The sequence below is a fragment of the Gallinula chloropus genome (assembly GCF_964237585.1).
Source record: "Gallinula chloropus genome assembly, chromosome: 26".
Lineage (NCBI taxonomy): Eukaryota > Metazoa > Chordata > Aves > Gruiformes > Rallidae > Gallinula > Gallinula chloropus.
The window spans coordinates 967,696-986,542 of NC_140111.1; the positions used below are offsets into that span (position 1 = coordinate 967,696).

Genomic DNA, 18,847 nt, shown 5'->3' on the forward strand with positions numbered 1-18,847 from the left:
CGGGGTGGGGGGTGGGGGGGTTGACACCCCGAGAGGCGACAGCGACACCGGGGGCTGGGGGGGGGGCGGGGGTACCCGGGGGGTCTCTGTCTGGGGGGGGGGCGGGGGTACCCGGGGGTCTCTGTCTGGGGGGGGGGCAGGGGTACCCGGGGGTCTCTGTCTGGGGGGGGTGGGGGGTACCCGGGGGGTCTCTGTCTGGGGGGGGGTGGGGGTACCCCGGGGGTCTCTGTTTGGGGGGGGTGGGGGTACCCCGGGGGGGGTCTCTGTCTGGGGGGGGTGGGGGGTACCCCGGGGGGTCTCTGTCTGGGGGGGGTGGGGGATACCCCGGGGGGGTCTCTGTCTGGGGGGCGATGGGTGCCCCAGGGTGGCGGTCCCGCTGTGCGCGCGCAGATGGCGCCGTGCCCGCGCCGTGGCGCGCGCTGGCGGCGCTGGCGCTGCTGTGCCTGGGGGGGCTGGGGGGCGCCACCCCCCCCAAGCCCCAGAGCCCCGGCGACGACGCGACCCCCGAGGAGCTGGCGCGGTACCTCGCGGCGCTGCGACACTACATCAACCTGGTGACGCGGCAGCGGTGAGCGGGCGGGGGGGCGGGGGGGGAACGGCCCGTGCAGGGAGCACAGAGGGTCCTGTTCGCACGCGGGTGTGCGCAGCCCTGTGCACACACACACACCCCCTGTGCACACACACACAGCCCTGTGCACACACACCTTGTGCACACCCAGCCCTGTGCACACACACAGCCCCCCCGTGCACACACCCCCTGTGCACACCCAGCCCTGTGCACACACACTGCTTGTGCACACACACCCTGTGCACACACACCACACACACCCCTGTGCACACCCAGCCCTGTGCACACACACTCCTTGTGCACACACACCACACACCCTGTGCACACACATCCCCTGTGCACACACACCACACAGCCCTGTGCACACACTCCTTGTGCACACACACCACACACACCTGTGCACACACACCCTGTGCACACACAGCCCCCCTTGCACACACCCCCCCTGCACACTGTGCACACCCAGCCCCTTGCACACACCCTGTGCAAACACAGCGCCCTTGCACACACACCCCCATGCACACCCAGCCCTGTGCACACACACTCCTTGTGCACACGCAGCCCCCTTGCACACCCCCTTGCACACACACTCCTGTGCACACACAGCCTCCTTGCACGCCTGTGTGTGCCCCTTCTCCACACGCTGTGTGCACACACAGACCCCCTTACACGCCCTCTGTGCACACCCAGCCCCCTTGCACACCCGTGTGTGCCCCTTCTCCACACGCTGTGTGCACACCCAGCCCCCCTTGCCCCCCCCCGCACACCAGCCCCTTGCACGCCCGTGTGCCCCCTGTGCACACGAGTGGCCCCGTCCCGCAGGTACGGCAAGCGCGACAGTCCCGAGCCCGCCGTGTGGGGGCTGCTCCCGGGGACCAGCAGCGACAGGTCACGGTGAGTGTGTGCCCCCCCGTGCCCCCCCCGTGCCCCCCCCGTGTCCCCCCGTGTCCCCCCGTGTCCCCCCCGTGTCCCCCTCATCTCCCCCCCATCTCCCCCCATGTCCCCCCATGTCTTCCCGTGTCCTCCCGTGTCCTCCCATCACCCCCCGTGTCCCCCCATCTCTCCCCGTGTCCCCCGTGTCCCCCTCACCTCCCCCCATCACCCCCGTGTCCCCCCCGTCCTCATCACCCCACCGCAGGGGAAGGGGCTGCCCCGGGCTGGGGGTCCTGTGGGTAGGTTGGGGTCCCTGGGGGGGTCCCTGGGGGGGTCCGCCCCCCTTGGCTCACTCCAGCTCTTCCCTCCAGGTACGACGATGACTCGGCGTGGTGACCGGCCCCCCAGCCCCCCCGCCCCGACCCCCCGAACCCCCCGACCCCCCCCCCCCGTGGCTCCTGCGCCGCGGGGGGGTCCCAACACCCAGGGCCGGCGTGGACCCCCCTCCCCAAAAAAAGACTCGTGGACACCCAGAGCCCGGCCTGGGGGTGTCCGCCGGGGGGGACCCCAACCCTGTCCCCTCCCACCGCTGTCGGGGGTCCCGCGGGGTCCCTGTGCGTCCCCCCAATAAAGAGAACGATCGTGGGCACCCGCCTGGGCTGCGTGTGCGGGGGGTGCGGGGGGCGGGGGGGGGGCGGGGGGTGCGGGGGGCGCGGGGGTGCGGGGGGTGCGGGGGTGCGGGGGGTGCGGGGGGATGGAGGGGGGCGCGGGGGGCGGGGGGGCAGGAGGCGTGTGGGGAGGGGGTGGGGTGCAGGGGAATGAGGGACGGGGGGACCCGGGCAGAGGGAGGGGGGAGTGGGGGGTGGGGGGGTCGGTGGGGGGTCGGTGGGGGGCTGGGGAGTGGGGTGTCCGGGGGCTGGAGCGCGCTGGGGTCGGGACTGGGGTGCACTGGTGGGGAGTGCTGGAGGGGCTCTGGGTGGGGGGGTACGTGATCGATGGGTGTGGGGTGTCCTGGGGGGGGGCACTGAGGGTGGGGGGCGCAGTGGGGTCCCTGTCATCCCAGTCACCCACTGGGGGCTGCGTCGGGACTGGGCTGGAGGCCCCACAGGCCGGGGGGTCTCACACCCCCCCCCCCCGACCCCCCCATCACCCTGAGTCCCCAGCCCAGCCCGCGGGGGGGGCGGGGGGGGCGTCCACGTCCTTGGGCTGCCGCCCACCCCCCGCTCCGCTGCAGCCCCCTGTGTGGCCCCTCCCTGTCCCCCGTCCCCCCATCCCTCTGTCCCCCTGTCCCCCGTCCCCGTGTCCCCCTGTCCCTCTGTCCCTCTGTCCCCCTGTCCCACATCCCTCTGTCCCTCTGTCCCCTGTCCCTCTGTCCTCCTGTCCCCGTTCCTCTGTCCCCCTGTCTCCCCGTCCCTCTGTCCCCCGTCCCTCTGTCCCTGTCCCTCTGTCCCCCTGTCTCCCTGTCCCTCTGTCCCCTGTCTCCCCGTCCCTCTGTCCCTCTGTCCCCCTGTCCCCCCGTCCCTCTGGCCCCCCATCCCCCTGTCCCTCTGTCCCACCCCTCTCCCCGGTGTCGGATCCCATCACCCACCCGTCCCCCTCCTCCCTGCCCACCCGCCTGCTCCTCTGCTGTCCGTCTGTCCCACCGTCTGTCCCTCTGTCCATCCCTCACTGTCCCTCCGTCCTGCTGACGCCCGTCCCCCCGTCCCCCTGTCCCTGCGTGGGGGCAGACGGGGACACCCATCCCGGTGCCCCCAGCCCCCCGGCAGCCCCCCCAGCCCGGGGGTCAAACATTAACCAGCCCCACTTGAGGGGCCAGGTGGCCGCTGTCCCCCCTCTGCCTCCATGGCCCCTGTCCCCCCCTCCCTGGCCACGTCGCTACCACCTGTCCCCATGTCCTGCGTGGCAGGGTGACATCACCTGGGGGGGCCCGGGGGGATATAAGGGCCGGTGTCGGGGTGGCAGCGTGTCACTGGGGAGCGGGGACCTGAGGGCAGCGTCCCCCGTCTCGCCGTGTCCCCCCGTCTCGCCGTGTCCCCCCGTCTCGCCGTGTCCCCCCGTCTCGCCGTGTCCCCTCGTGTCGCCGCTCCTGGCAGCAGGTGAGTGTGGGGGGGCTTCACCCCAGGGGGGCACGAGGGGCTGAGGGGGGGGGTGTGAGCGTGGGGCATCCCGAGCAGCGTGCAAGGGGGTGCGTGCACCTGGGGGGGAGCAGGGTGTGCACAGGCCTGTGCAAGGGTGAGGGTGTGGGGTGAATGGGGTGGGCACACGCGTGTGGGGGCTCTGGGACCGGAGCGGTTTTGGGCACACTGGGAGTGGGGAGCACACGTGTGTGTGTGTGTGTGTGTGTGTGTGTGTGTGTGTGTGCAGCTGTATGTGTGTGTGCACACTGGGGTGTGTGCTGTGGGACTGGAGGGTTTGTGTGTGTGCACTCAAAGCAGAGGTGTGAGTGTGCAAGGGCTCTGAGCAGGAGTGTGCAAGGGCTCTGCACATGAGTGTGCAAGGGCTCTGGGTGTGAGTGTGCAAAGGCTCTGCACATGAGTGTGTGAGGCCTCTGCGCATGAGTGTGCAAGGGCTCTGGGTGTGAGTGTGCAAGGGCTCTGTGCTCAGAGCGGTGCGCGTGGCCGCGCACACGTGCCGCCCGGCGTGTGTCCGTGCGTGTGCACACGCGTGTGCCCGGCGTGCGCAGCCATGGCTCCCCGCTGGCCCCTGCTGCTCCTGGGCTGCGCCCTGGCGCTGCTGGCGGGGGCTCCGGCCGCCGCGGGCCCCGCGCAGCCCACCTACCCCGGGGACGACGCGCCGGTGGAGGACCTGCTGCGCTTCTACAACGACCTGCAGCAGTACCTCAACGTGGTGACGCGGCACCGGTGAGCGGGGCCACGGGACCCCCGGGGCGCCACGCGGGCACCGGCCTCGGCCGCCGCAGAGTGTCCCTGTCGCGACACCCATCGCGGTACCACCCCCCCATCGCGCCCTGTCGCGACACCACCCGTGTCACAGCACGGTCCCTGCTGCAGCCCCAGCCCCATCCCCGTCCCCATCCCCATCCCCATCCCCATCCCCTCCCATCCCAATCCCCACCCCATCCCCATCCCCATCCCCATCCCCACCCCCATCCCCATCCCCATCCCCATCCCCATCCCCACCCCATCCCCAGCCCCATCCCATCCCATCCCCATCCCACCCCATCCCCATCCCCATCCCCATCCCCATCCCCATCCCCATCCCAATCCCCACCCCATCCCCATCCCCATCCCCACCCCCATCCCCATCCCAACCCCATCCCCATCCCCATCCCATCCCCATCCCCATCCCATCCCCATCCCCAGCCCCACTGCCCCGTGCTCCCCAGCACAGCATCCCCCGTCGGGACACCAACCGTGCTACCCCCGTTGCCCCCGTTGCCCCCGTTGCCCCCCGTTGCCCCCGTTGCCCCCGTTGCCCCCCGTTGCCCCCGTTGCCCCCACCCCGTCCCCGCTGCACCCCCGGTCACCGTCCCGTCCCCCCCGCAGGTACGGGAAGCGGTCGGGCGGCCGGGTGCTGTGTGAGGAGCCCTTCGGCGCCGCGGGGTGCTGAGCCCCAGGTGAGGGGGGGGTGGGGGGTCCTGTGCAGCAGGTGAGCCGGGAGGGGGCGTGGGGGGTAGTGGGAGCTGGGGGTGGGGGCGTGAAAGCTTGGCGACCCCCCCCCCAGCGCCACCCGTGCCTCAGTTTCCCCAACTCATCCCAGGTGGAGAGTGGGGCCGGGCCGGGGTGGGGGGGGTTTGGGGGGTCGCTGCGGGGTCGCTGAGCCCCTCTCGTTGCAGGGACAACGCTGGGGCCGAGCGGGTGAAGAGGAGCCGGGGGGGGGGCTGCTGCGCGCGCGGCACCCACAGCACCCACCGAGCCGCAGCGCCCGTCACCGCGGGGCCGGCTGGGCCCCCCCCCCCCCCAATAATAAACCCCCTTTGCAGCCACCTCCCGCCTCTGCCTGCTCGGGGAACGGGGGGCACTGGGAGCACTGGGAGCACTGGGAACAGTGGGAGCAGGGGGGACACTGGGAGGACTGGGAGCACTGGGGGCACTGGGGGCAGTGTGGGCACTGGAGGCACTGGAAGGACTGGGAAAAGCTGGGGGACACTGGGAGTGCCGGGGGGCGCTGCGGAGCACTGGGAACAGCGGGAGCAGCAGGGACACTGGGAGCACTGGGGGAAGTGGGAGCACTGGGAGCGCTGGGAACACTAGGGAAAGCTGGGGGGCACTGGAAGCACTGGGAGCACTGGGAGGCACTGAGGGGACTGGGGGTACTGGGGGCACTGGGCGCGCTGGAAACAGTGTGAGCACTAGGAGCAGTGGGAGCACTGGGGGGCACTGGGGGGCACTGGGGGGCACTGGGGGCGCTGGATCGCGGTCCCTTTAAATCCGCGCGTGCGCCCCCCGCTGCCATGGCAACAGCGCATCCCCCGCGCCCCGCGCGCGCCCTTAAAGGGGCCGGGCCCCGCCCCGCAGCGCGGAGGCTGCGCGGGGGGGGTGGGTGGGGGGCTGGGTGTGCAAGCGGGGGCGGGCACGCGCCGCGCGTGTGCCCCGCGGGTCTGCACGCGCGCGTGAGCGGCGGCTGGGCGGGCGCGCGCGGGGCCGCGTGTGTGCACAGGTAGGTGTGCAAGCACGCGCGGGGCGGTGAGTGTGCACGGGGGGGGTGAGTGTGCACGGGGGGGTGAGTGTGCACGGGGCTGTCTGTGCGCAGGGGGGTGTCTGGGCGCGGTGCGGTGCGTGAGTGTGCAGGGGGGTGAGTGTGTGTGCAAGGGCGTGCGTGTGCACACGTGCGTGTGTGTGTGCACAGGTGTGTGTCCGTGCGCGTGCTGCTCACACGGGTGTGCGCTCCGCGTGCAGCTGTGAGCTCACACCACTCCCCCCCCCCTCCCCTTGCTGCGGGTGTGCGAGGTGTTTGCACGCCCACGTGCCAGGACCCTGCCTGGCCTTGTGTGTGTGCACGCGTGTGCAAGGGCCGGGGGGCGCGGGGCCGGGGCGCAGGCGGGGCTGGGGACACACGGACAGATGGACACACGGACACACGGACACGCACACGCGTGTGCACACACGGACACACGGACACGCAGGGACACAGGGACACAGGGACAGGGACAGACACACGGACACGCGGACGGACACACGGTCCCCCCCCGCCCCCCCCGCGGTACCCGGATCTGGGGGGCAGGCGCGAGGCCCGGCTCCGCGCGCAGCCATGAGCGGAGGGGCCCCGGCGCGCGCCCCGCGCCCCCGCCACCGCCCCCCTGGGCCCCCAAGGTACCGGGGGGGGGCGGGGGGGGGCCCCGGGGGGACGATGCTGCGCTGGGGCCGCGCGGGAGGGGCGCGGGGGGTGGGGAGGGGGGGGGAAAGAGGGAGGGGACGGGGAGTCGGGGGGTCGGGCCGGGCCGTGGCCCCCAGACGCTGGAGGGGGAGGTGAGGGGGGGTCGGGATGGCAAACGGCCCCCCCGCGCCGCGAGCATCCCCCGCCACTGCGGCGCGGCCCCCGCATCGGACCCCCCGCGTGGCCCCCCCTAAACTGCAGCCCCCCCGTATTGCCCCCCCCATCGCCTCTGTGCTTTGCCCCCCTGATGCGCTGCATCCCTCCGATGCATTGCCCCCCCCCCCCCGCATTGCCCCCCCATTGCAGCCCCCCCGCTGTGCATCGAGCCCCCCCGATACCTTGCAGCCCCCCAATCGCACTGCACCCCCCATAACGGCATTGCTTTCCCCCCCCCCGGATTGCAGCCCTCCCTTCGTACCCCCCCATTTACACCCCCCACCCCCCCCCCCGCATGCCCTGGCTGTGGGGAGTGCCCCCCCCCTCCTCCCGGGGGCATTTTGGGGGGTTTCCCCCCCATCACCAGGACACGTCCCCAAAGGGCTGGTCTGGGGGGGGGTTTAGGGGGGAGGGGATGTCTCCTTGTGGTCCCCACTGTGGGGGGTGGGGGTGCAGCGATGCACGGGGGGGCTGGGGGGTGTTTAGGGGGACAGCAGGTCTGGGGGCAGCTGAGCTCTTTGCAGGGGAAACTCGGATGGGGAAACTGAGGCACGGGAGGGGGGGGCACATTGCTGGGCAGCCTTAGACCTTACCCCCCCGTGAGGTGCTGGGGGGGTCCCCACATACCCCAGCCAGGCAAGGTGGGGTGATGCTGCTGCTGTGCAAGGGGGGGCACCCCCCCATGTGTCTGTCCTTCCTGCACCCCACAGGTCCGTAACGGGAGGGGGGAACAGGATGGGGGAGACACACAGCGACTTTCACACTGATGCTCAACCCTGCTCTGTCCCCCCCAATGTGTGTGTGTGTGTCCCGTGTCCCTGCCCCACCCAATGTGTCCCCCCCCCCGTGTCCCTGCCCCCCCCACTGTGTGTCCCCCCCTGTGTCCCTGCCCCCCCCAGCCATGCAGCAGGTGCTGGACAATCTGATGGGGCTCCCGGGTACCCCGGGGGCCGCTGACCTGGACCTCATCTTCCTGCGCGGCATCATGGAGAGTCCCATCGTGCGCTCCCTGGCCAAGGTACGGGGCACGGGGGGTGTGGGGGGCACGGGGGGTGTGACCCCCGGCACGGGGCACGGGGGGTGTGGGGGGCACGGGGGTGAGCACCGGGGTGGGTGTGTGCGGGTGGGCACACCTGTGATGTGGGGTGTGGGGAGAGATGTGCGTGTGAGCACGTGTGTGCACAAAGGCAGGTGTGTGTGTGTGTGTGTGTGCACAGGGAGATGTGTGCAGATATTTGCACACGCGTGTGTGTGTGTGTGCACACGTGTGCATGCGTGTGCCGTGCATGTAGGCACGCGCCTTTGTGCGTGCATGGGTGTGCACTGACACGTGGGGGTGTGTGCATGCGTGTGCACGTGGGTGTGCACGTGGGTGTGCCCGCAGGGAGGTGTGTGCTCGTAGTTGCACGTGGGGGTGTGTGCATGCGTGAGAGAGCGTGTGGGCACGTCTGCGTGTGCAGGACAGCCCTGTGGCAGCACGGGGGCGATGGGGGGCATGGGAGGGCGCCGGGTGTGCACACGTGTGTGCAGGGCTGTTCTGGTGGGGTGTGGGTTGGCATGGTGACCTGTGTGCGAGGGCGTGTGCACAAGTGTGCACCCAGCAGGGTGGGTTTGCACGGGGGGAGTGTACACAGGGTGTGTGTAAAGGTGGGTGTCCTCGTGTGTGTGCATCCTCGTGTATCTGTGTCCTTGTGCGTGCTCTTCCTTGTGCGTGTGTCCTCGTGCATGTGATCCTCGTGTGTGTGCATCCCTGTGTGTGCTTCCTTGTGCGTGTGCATCCTCATACACGTGTGTCCTCGTGTGTGTCCTCGTGTGTGTCCCTGTGTGTCTGCATCCTCATGTGCATACATCCTCGTGCGTGAGCATCCTTGTGTGTCTGTATCCTTGTGCGTGTCCCCCCCGTGCGTGTCCCCCCGTGCGTGTCCCCCCCGTGCTGCGCCCGCTGTGCTGCCCCGGAGCCCGTGCCGGGGTCCCTGAGCCGCGGCCCCGCAGGCGCACGAGCGGCTGGAGGACACCAAGCTGGAGGCCGTGAGGGACAACAACCTGGAGCTGGTGCAGGACATCCTGCGGGACATCGGGCACCTGGCGCCGCGGGACAGCGCCGCCGCCGAGCTGGCGCGCATCCTGCGCGAGCCCCACTTCCAGGTGGGGGCGTGTGCCACACGTGTGACATGCGTGTGACATGTGTGTGACACATGTGTGAGATGTGAGTGACATGTGTGTGCCACACATGTGACGTGTGTGACATGTGTGACACGTGTGTGCCATGTGTGTGCCACACATGTGACGTGTGCGCCATGCGTGACATGCATGTGCCACATGTGTGTCACGCATGTGATGTGTGTGCCATGCGCATGTGATGCACGTGACGTGTGTGCCATGTGTGTACCGTGCGCGTGATGCGTGTGCTATGACATACCATGTGTGTGCCATGCGTGTGCGATGCTCATGTGATGCACGTGACATGCACGTGACCTGTGTGCGATGTGTGTGCCATGCCTGTGTGATGTGTGTGCCATGCGTGTGCCATGCACGTGGCATGTATGTGCCATGGGCCTGTGATGTGTGTGCTGTGAGCATACTATACATGTGCCATTCATGTGCCATACATGTGCCATGCGTGTGCCGTGCACGTGCCACATGTGTGCCATGAGTGTGCCACGCAGACGCCCTGAGTGCTGTGTGTGCTGTGTGTGCGCTGCACATGCCATGTGTGTGCCGTGCATGTATGACGCCTGTGTGATGCACGTGCCATGTGTGTGCCACGTGTGCACCACACGTGTGCCATGCATGTGCCATATGTGTGCACCACACGTGTGCCATGCGTGTGCGAGGCGGCCAGGCGCGACCCCCCCGTGTCCCCCCGCCCGTTTCAGTCCCTGCTGGAGACCCACGACTCGGTGGCCTCCAAGAGCTACGAGACGCCCCCGCCCAGCCCGGGCGCGGCCGTGCCCCCCCCGGGCAGCCAGCCCGTGCCCCCCGACGCCGTGCGCATGGTCGGCATCCGCAAGACGGCCGGAGAGAACCTGGTGCGGGGACGGGGCTGGGGGGGCTGGGGACGTCCTGGGGGGTGCGGGGGGGTGCTGGGCTATTTGGGGGTGCTGGGGGGTGCCAGGGTGGGGGGGATGTGGGGTGCTGGGGTTATTCCTGGGGGGGATGTGGGGTGCTGGGGTTATTTGGGGTGGGGTGTGCTGAGGTTATTCTTGGGGGGGGGGGGGGTGTGCAGGGTGCTGGGGTTACTTGGGAGGTTGTGCTGGGGTTATTGGGGGTGCTGGGGATGGTCCTTGGAGGGTGCTGGGGTCATTCCTGGGGGGCGATGTGGGGCACTGGTGGTGTTTGGGGGGTGCTGGTGTTGTTTGGGGGGTGCTGGTGTTGTTTGGGGGTGCTGGTGTTGTTTGGGGGGTGCTGGTGTTGTTTGGGGGTGCTGGTGGTGTTTGGGAGGTGCTGGTGCTGTTTGGGGGTGCTGGTGCTGTTCGGGGGTACTGGTGTTCGGGGGTGGTGGTGTTGTTTGGGGGGTGGTGGTGGTGTTTGGGGGGTGCTGGTGTTGTTTGGGGGGTGGTGGTGTTGTTTGGGGGATGCTGGTGGTGTTTGGGGGTGCTGGTGTTTGGGGGTGGTGGTGTTGTTTGGGGGGTGGTGGTGTTGTTTGGGGGTGCTGGTGGTGTTTGGGGGTGCTGGTGTTGTTTGGGGGGTGCTGGTGTTGTTTGGGGGGTGCTGGTGGTGTTTGGGGGTGCTGGTGGTGTTTGGGGGTGGTGGTGTTGTTTGGGGGGTGGTGGTGTTGTTTGGGGGGTGCTGGTGGTGTTTGGGGGTGGTGGTGTTGTTTGGGGGGTGGTGGTGTTGTTTGGGGGGTGCTGGTGTTGTTTGGGGGGTGCTGGTGTTGTTTGGGGGTGCTGGTGGTGCTCGGGGTGCTGGTGGTGCTCGGGGTGCCGCTGCGGGGTGCTGACGCGGGGCCGCGCAGGGGGTGACGTTCCGCGTGGAGCGGGGGGAGCTGGTGATCGCCCGCATCCTGCACGGGGGGGCCGTGGCTCAGCAGGGGCTGCTGCACGTGGGGGACGTCATCCGCGAGGTGAACGGGCGCGAGGTGGGCAGCGACCCCCGCGCGCTGCAGGACACCCTGCGCCAGGCCAGCGGCAGCGTCGTGCTCAAGGTCCTGCCCAGCTACCAGGAGCCGCCCCCCCCGCGACAGGTCCGACCCCCGGCTGTGCCTCCCCCCCGGCTGCACCCCCCAACTGTGCCCCCCCCAGCCGCAACCCCCCCGGCTGCACCCCCATCTGAGACCCCAAACTGCACCCACAGCCGCCCCCTGGCCGCCCTCCGGCTGCACCCCCACAATCTGCACCCCCCCAACCTGCACCCCAATCCATGTCCCCCCATTTGCACCCCCCCCATCTGCACCCTTATTTATGCCCCCATCTGCCCCCCCCAATTTCTTCCCCCCCCACTGGTGCCCCCCAGCTGCACCCCCCCAATCTGCACCCCCCCAACCTGCGCCCCAATCCATGCCCCCCCCAGCTGCATCCCCCAGCTGCACCCCAATCCCTGCCCCCCCCATTTGTACCCCCCCATCTGCACCCTTATTTATGCCCCCATCTGCCCCCCCAATTTCTTCACCCCCATTGGTGCCCCCAGCTGCACCCCAGCTGCACCCCACAGGCACCCCAAGCTGCACTACCCAATCCGCACCCATCTGCACCCCCAGATGTGCACCCCCATCTGCACCCCCTGCCCATGCCCCCCCCCACCCCCTGCCCCCCATGTCCCCCCACCCACAAACAGCAAAGACCCACCCCATGTGCCCCTTCCCAGCTGACGGGACCCCACTGCCCCCCACCCCCCATCACCAGGGTGGGCACCCCGTGCCCCCTCCCCGTGCCCATCCCCGCGGCAGGACCCGGGTGGCACCGGGTGCCCCGTCCCCCCCGCAGCCCCCCCGCCCCTCCCCGTGCCAGCCCGGCGCAGGCACCCGCTGCCACCCAGGCCCTGTGTGGACAAAGCCACCCTGTCACCGTGCCCCGGGCACCACACGTCCCCACAGCGCCCCGTGTCGCCCCGTGTGCCGGCACACGCGTGTGTGCAGCGTGTGACACGCGTGTGGCCGCCTCCATGTGTCCCGTGCTGGGGGCGGCGGCGGCGGCTCTGGGGGCGTGTGTGTGCCTGTGCGTGGGTGCGGGGCTGTGCGTGGGTGCTGCTGTGGGTGCCCTGTGGGGTGCTGCCCTGGCTGCCGGCCTGGCCTGCCTGTGCGCCGGTGCCACCCGCGTTTGGCTGCGCCGGGTGATGCGGGGACGGGGGGACGGGGAGGGCGCATAGGGGGGTACGCAGGAGCTGGGGAAACTGAGGCAGGGCCCGGCAGCAGCCAGGGGATGCTGAGTGGGGACCCCCGGCAGCCGCCCCCCGCCGCTCCCCCTGACCCCCCCGGCCCCCAGGTGTTTGTCAAGTGCCACTTCGACTACGAGCCGGCCACCGACAGCCTCATCCCCTGCAAGGAGGCCGGGCTCCGGTTCACCGCCGGGGACTTGCTCCAGATCGTCAACCAGGATGACCCCAACTGGTGGCAGGTCAGGGGGGGTGTTTTGGGAGGGGGGGTGGGGGGGGTGTCCTGGGCCTTTAACCCCTCCCCAGACCTCCCTTCCTGGGGAATCCTGGCAGCTGGGCTCCGTGGAGGGTCGGGGGGGGGTTTGGGGCTGGGGGTCCTTGGGAATTTGAAGGGTCCCTGTGGGGCTTGGGGAGGTCCTGGAGGGGGGTGGAACTGGGATGTAGGGGGCCTTGGACCTGGGGGGGTTTGTTGGAGCTGGGGGTTCCTATGGAGATGGGGAGGGTGACTGTGAAATGGGAGGGTCCCTGGGAGTTGGAGGAGGGGTGTCCCTGGAGCTGAGGGCATCCCTGTGGGGCTCAGGGTGTCCCTAGAGCTAGAGGGGGTGTTCTCTGGAAACTGGGGGCCCGTGTGGGGCTTGGGGGCATCCTGGGGGGCACTGGGATGGGTGGATGGGGGGGCACTGGGAGGTGGAGGGGTCCCTGGAGCTGGGGGGGGGGGGGTTATGGAGATGGGGAGGGGCCCTCCAAGATGTGGGGGTCCCTGGGAGCTGGGGTGGGGGTCCTTGGAGTTGGTGGGCAAGGGGTCCCTGTGGGTCTCAGAGCGTACCTGGAGCTGGGCGGGGGGTGTCCCTGTGGGGCTGGGGGGTCCCTGTGGGGCTGGGGGTCCCAGGCACGGCGCTGTGCCCCAGGCGTGCCACGTGGAGGGGGGCAGCGCGGGGCTGGTGCCCAGCCAGCTGCTGGAGGAGAAGCGCAAGGCCTTCGTCAAGCGGGACGCCGAGGTGACCCCCGCCTCCGGTACGGACCCCGACCCCCACCTCGGCGGGGGCACGGCCCTGGGGCGGGGGGACAGGAGGTCCCGTCCTGAGGGGGCACGGTGGGTCCCCTGCGCCCCATGGTGATGCCCCTGTGCCCGTGGCACATCCCCGCGGCCCTGGCCCCATCCCATGGCACTGGCCCTGTGCATCCCTGTGCCCATCCTATGGTACCGGCCCCCTCCCATGGCGCTGTCCCTGTGCCCTGGCACCATCCCTGTCCCCATGCCATGGCACCATCCCTGTGCCATGGTCCTGTCCCTGTGCCCATCTGATGGCACTGTCCCTATCCCATGGCCCTGTCCCCATGCCACGGCCCCGTCCCCGTGCCCAGCTCAGGCAGCCCCCGTGCCCTGGCAGGGGCCCTGTGTGGCAGCCTCAGCGGGAAGAGGAAGAAGAGGATGATGTACCTGACGACGAAGAACGCGGGTGAGCGTCCCCATGGCATTCCCCAGGGGAAAGGGAGGGGGTGTCCCCCCCAGAGCCGTGCTCGCGGTGGCTCCTGGCTCGGGGTGCTGCCGGGGGTGCCAGCGCCGTCCCTCGCCCAGAGTTCGACCGCCATGAGCTGCTGATCTACGAGGAGGTGGCGCGGATGCCGCCGTTCCGCCGGAAAACGCTGGTGCTGATCGGGGCGCAGGGCGTGGGGCGCCGCAGCCTCAAGAACAAGCTCATCATGTCCGACCAGGCGCGATACGGCACCACCATCCCCTGTGAGTGGCCCCGGCAGCGGCACCGTCCCTCACCAGCATCTCCATCCCTCGCCAGCATCTCCATCCCTCGCCAGCATCACCATCCCTCACCAGCATCTCCATCCCTCACCAGCATCTCCATCCCCCACCAGCATCTCCATCCCCCACCAGCATCTCCATCCCTCACCAGCATCACCATCCCTCACCAGCATCACCATCCCTCACCAGCATCTCCATCCCTCACCAGCATCACCATCCCTCGCCAGCATCACCATCCCTCGCCAGCATCACCATCCCTCGCCAGCATCACCATCCCTCGCCAGCATCTCCATCCCTCGCCAGCATCACCATCCCTCGCCAGCATCACCATCCCTCGCCAGCATCACCATCCCTCGCCAGCATCTCCATCCCTCGCCAGCATCTCCATCCCTCGCCAGTATCACCATCCCTCGCCAGCATCTCCATCCCTCGCCAGTATCTCCATCCCTCACCAGTATCACCTGTCCCCTGCCAGCATCACCATCCCCTTGCACATCACTGACTTCCAGTACCACCATCTCTCACCAGCATCACTGTCCCCTCACCAGCATCACCGTCCCCTCGTGCATCACTGACTTCCAGCATCATCATCCCTCACCAGTACTGCCAATCCCCTGCCAGCATCCCTGTCCCCTCACCAGTATCACCATTTCCAGCAGCACCACTGACCCCAGGACCATTCCCATCCCCACGCCCATCACTCTCCCCCAGAGCATCCCAGTCCCCACCCAGCATCCCTGTCCCCAGCCCAACCTGACCAGTGCCAGGTGCGCCGCAGCCCCGTGTCCATCACCGCAGGCTGTGGATGCCCCTCAGGGTGGGGAACCCCCCCCACCCGACCCCGGGACAGGTGGGTGACCCTCGGGGGTGCTGTCCCCACGCAGACACGTCGCGGAAGCCGAAGGAGAGCGAGAAGGACGGGCACGGGTACCGCTTCGTGTCGCGGGGGGAGATGGAGGCCGACATCAAGGCCGGGCGGTACCTGGAGCACGGCGAGTACGAGGGGAACCTCTACGGCACCAAGATCGACTCCATCCGCGCCGTGCTGGAGGCCGGCAAGATGTGCATCCTGGACGTCAACCCCCAGGTAGGGGACCCGATGGAGGGGGGGACATGTGCGCCAAGGGGTGGCTGAACTGCCCCCCAGGTAGGGGACCCGATGGAGGGGGGGACGTGCGCCAAGGGGTGGCTGAACTGCCCCCCGGGTAGGGGACCCGATGGAGGGGGGGACATGTGTGCCAAGGGGTGGCTGAACTGCCCCCCAGGTAGGGGACCCGATGGAGGGGGGGACATGTGCGCCAAGGGGTGGCTGAACTGCCCCCCGGGTAGGGGACCCGATGGAGGGGGGGGCATGTGCGCCAAGGGGTGGCTGAACTGCCCCCCGGGTAGGGGACCCGATGGAGGGGGGGGACATGTGTGCCAAGGGGTGGCTGAACTGCCCCCTGGATAGGGGACCCAATGGGGGGGGGACATGTGCGCCAAGGGGTGGCTGAACTGCCCCCTGGATAGGGGACCCAATAGGGGGGGGACATGTGTGCCAAGGGGTGGCTGAACTGCCCCCTGGATAGGGGACCCGATGGAGGGGGGGACGTGCGCCAAGGGGTGGCCAAAGCTGCCCCCCAGGCAGGGGACCCGATGGAAGGGGGGGACATGTGTGCCAAGGGGTGGCTGAACTGCCCCCTGGGTAGGGGACCCGATGGAGGGGGACATGGACACGCACACCAAGGGGTGGCCAGAGCTGCCCTCTGGTAGGGGACCCAATGGAGGTGGGGGGGGACATGCACCAAGGGGTGGCCAGAGCTGCCCCCCCAAGCCCAGGGCTCAGCTCCGTCCTGTCCCGCCCAGGCAGTGAAGGTGCTGAGAACGGCTGAATTCGTGCCATACGTGGTGTTCATCGAAGCCCCCTGCCCCGAGACGCTGCGGGCCATGAACCGGGCGGCGCTGGAGAGCGGGGTGGCCACCAAGCAGCTCACGGTGGGTTCCCATCCCCCTCGCCCTGGGTTGAGGAGGGAAGTGGGGTGGCGGGGGGGGGGGTTACTGGGAGCACTGGTGAGCTGAGGCTGGGGGGGGGTGTGGCGCAGGAGGCCGATGCCAGGCGGACGGTGGAGGAGAGCGGCCGCATCCAGCGCGGGTACGGCCACTACTTCGACCTCAGCCTGACCAACGACGACCTGGAGCGAACCTTCGGGCGGCTGCGCGAGGCCATGGACCGCCTGCGCGCCCAGCCGCAGTGGGTGCCCGTCAGCTGGGTCTACTAGTGCCCCCCACGCCGCCCCCTCCCCTCCTGCAGCTCCCGGGGGGGGTGGGGGTCCCCCCAACACCCTCAGCTCCCACCCCCAGCCCGGCCAGGAGGGCTGCGGGAGGAGGAGGAGGAGGGTGGTTGTGTTGTGTCCTCCCATCACCACCACTGTTGTCTCACCCACTAGTGTGATGAGCTTGCCGTGCTCAGCACTGAGGGCTGGGGGGGGGCTCTACAGAGACCCCTCTTTATGGAACCCCCCCCCCGCCCAAACACAGCCCCTCTCTCCCTCCTACTCAGCCCCAGAGTTACTGGGGGGGGGGGGGGTGGGGGGGCGTGGGGGGAGAAGCAGTTTGTGGGGTCTCATAGGGGGGACAGACCCCCCCCCCCCCACTGTGCCCAGCACCCACACAGCTAATTCACTGCCAAAACCTCACCCCTCCTCAACTGTGCCCCCCCACCCCAGCTGGGGTTGCTGCGAGCTGGGGGGCACAGGGAGGGTGGGGGTTCCCATAGCCCTGTGCCTCAGTTTCCCCACGGGGAAGCCCACCCTGCCCCACAGCAGCGTGTGGAGTGGGACCCCCAGGGCCACGGGGGGGGGGGGGGAAGGAGGTGGGGGGGTCACACCCACAGCCCCACAAGCTGCCAGGGGCCCAGGCATCCTGTCGTACCCCCCCCAGGGTCCCACCCCCCCCCAGGGACCCACTTTCAGCCTTACCAGGGTGGGGGTCCCCCTCTGTCCCTTGTGTCACCCTTCCCAGGTAGCAATAACAACTCCCCCCCCCCCCCCCAGACCCCCTGCCCACCTGGGTCCAACCCTGTAATTAACCCTTAATTAACCCTCTAATTAACCCCCGGGGGAAGGGGCTGCGGGGAGGGGGTGGGGTGTGTCAGGGTGCGGGTGGGGGGGGTGGGTGGGGGGGCTACCGCGGGGTGACCCCCGAGGGGCGGGGACGCGGGGGGCGCCGGGCACACGCGTGTGCACCCAGGGGGTGGCCGTGTCCCCGTGTCCCCCCCGCAGCCCCCCCGGCTGCTCCTTTTGGTACTTGGTGACTTTTATTAAAGCTCCAGGGTTGAAACGCGGCCGGTTGGTCCGGGGGGGGGGGGTGAGGGGGCGGGTCTGGACCCCCCAGGGGTCGCGGGGGTGTCTGTGCCCCCCCGTCCCGCGGGGGGCTCACGGGGGTGGGGGCGGGGGGGGGATGCTGGTCCTGCAGACCAGTGGGGTGCCCTAGTTCGGGGGGGGGGGGGCTTGGGGGGGGGCACACGCGTGTGTGTGGTATTGGGGGTTGGAGGGGGGATGAGGGGGGTGGTGGGAGGGTCGGGGGGTGCGCGTGCCACTGCCCGGCCGGGCCCTACTGGGTGCTGCCGGGAGGGGTCAGCAGAGCTGAAGGCACCGGGCTGGGGGGGGCGGAGTGTGTGGGGGGTGTGGGGGGGGTGGGGAGGGTGCAGGGGGGGTGTGGGGGGTGTGTGGGGTGGGGGATGTGGGGGGATGTGGGGGATGTGGGGGCTGTAGGGGGGTTGGGGGGTGTGTGTGGGGTGAGTGTGCACCAGGGTGGGGGGGTGTGTGGGGCTGGGCTGGGGGCCCAGTGTGCGCAGGGTTGTGCGTGTGTGTGTGTGTGCCTGTGTGTGTGCACATGTGTGTGTGCAGGTGCACACGTGTGTGTAGGGGTGCCTGTGTGTGTGCACACGTGTGTGTGTGTGCCTGTGTGTGTGCACACGTGTGTGTGGGGGTGCCTGTGTGTGTGCACACGTGTGTGTGTGTGCCTGTGTGTGTGTGTGCCTGTGTGTGTGCACACGTGTGTGTGTGGGGGTGCCTGTGTGTGCACACGTGTGTGTGTGCACTTGTGTGTGTACAGGTGCACACGTGTGTGTGTGTGTGCCTGTGTGTGTGCACACGTGTGTGTGTGCACTTGTGTGTGTACAGGTGCACACGTGTGTGTGTGTGTGCCTGTGTGTGTGCACACGTGTGTGTGTGCACTTGTGTGTGTACAGGTGCACACGTGTGTGTGTGTGTGCCTGTGTGTGTGCACACGTGTGTGTGTGCCTCTGTGTGTACAGGCCTGGCCCTGCCCCACCGTGTCCCACTGCTGCCGCCCAGGGGTTACAGTGGGGGGGCCCTGCCCGCCCCCAGCGCCGCCTGCTTCTCGCCTGCAGCAGGTACCGGGTGCTGCGGCTGTGGGTGCTCTGGCCATAGGGCGCTGTGGCTATAGGGTGCTGTGGCTATAGGGTGCTGTGGCCATACACTGTCATAGCTACAGGATGCTGTGGCTATAGGGTGCCATGGCTATAGGCTACTGAGGCCAGAGGGTCCCATGGCTATATGGCGCTGTGGCTATAGGGTGCTGTGGCCATACTATGCCATGTCCATACAGTCCTGTGGCCATATGGTGCCATGGCTATAGGGTCCCATATCCATAGGGTCCCATGGCCATATGGTGCCGTGTCCATAGGGTCCCGTGTCCATACGGTGCCGTGGCTATAGGGTCTCATGTCCATATGGTCTCATGGCCATAGGGTCCCATGTCCATATGGTCTCATGGCCATGGGGTCCCGTGTCCATATGGTGCCGTGTCCATAGGGTCCCGTGTCCATCCGGTGCCGTGGC

General features: G+C 69.3%; 3 protein-coding genes across 3 annotated transcripts; all 3 read left to right on the forward strand.

The window, feature by feature from the left end:
• Nucleotides 1-350: 350 nt before the first annotated feature.
• LOC311201046 (pancreatic propolypeptide YG-like) lies at nucleotides 351-1,837 on the forward strand (the record flags this gene model as incomplete). Its single annotated transcript, XM_084275352.1, has 3 exons — nucleotides 351-568; nucleotides 1,391-1,462; nucleotides 1,813-1,837. The coding sequence occupies 3 exons, from the start codon at nucleotides 351-353 to the stop codon at nucleotides 1,835-1,837; spliced, it is 315 nt and encodes a 104-aa protein (XP_084131478.1).
• Nucleotides 1,838-4,126: 2,289 nt separating this feature from the next.
• Nucleotides 4,127-5,011, forward strand: LOC311201218 (pancreatic polypeptide-like; the record flags this gene model as incomplete). Its single annotated transcript, XM_084275562.1, has 2 exons — nucleotides 4,127-4,302; nucleotides 4,948-5,011. The coding sequence occupies 2 exons, from the start codon at nucleotides 4,127-4,129 to the stop codon at nucleotides 5,009-5,011; spliced, it is 240 nt and encodes a 79-aa protein (XP_084131688.1).
• Nucleotides 5,012-7,835: 2,824 nt separating this feature from the next.
• Nucleotides 7,836-16,261, forward strand: MPP2 (MAGUK p55 scaffold protein 2; the record flags this gene model as incomplete). Its single annotated transcript, XM_084275441.1, has 11 exons — nucleotides 7,836-7,952; nucleotides 8,927-9,079; nucleotides 9,811-9,963; nucleotides 10,890-11,117; nucleotides 12,355-12,486; nucleotides 13,153-13,258; nucleotides 13,636-13,704; nucleotides 13,824-13,985; nucleotides 14,888-15,090; nucleotides 15,849-15,977; nucleotides 16,085-16,261. 11 exons carry the CDS (start codon nucleotides 7,836-7,838, stop codon nucleotides 16,259-16,261), a joined length of 1,629 nt encoding a protein of 542 aa, XP_084131567.1.
• Nucleotides 16,262-18,847: the final 2,586 nt, after the last annotated feature.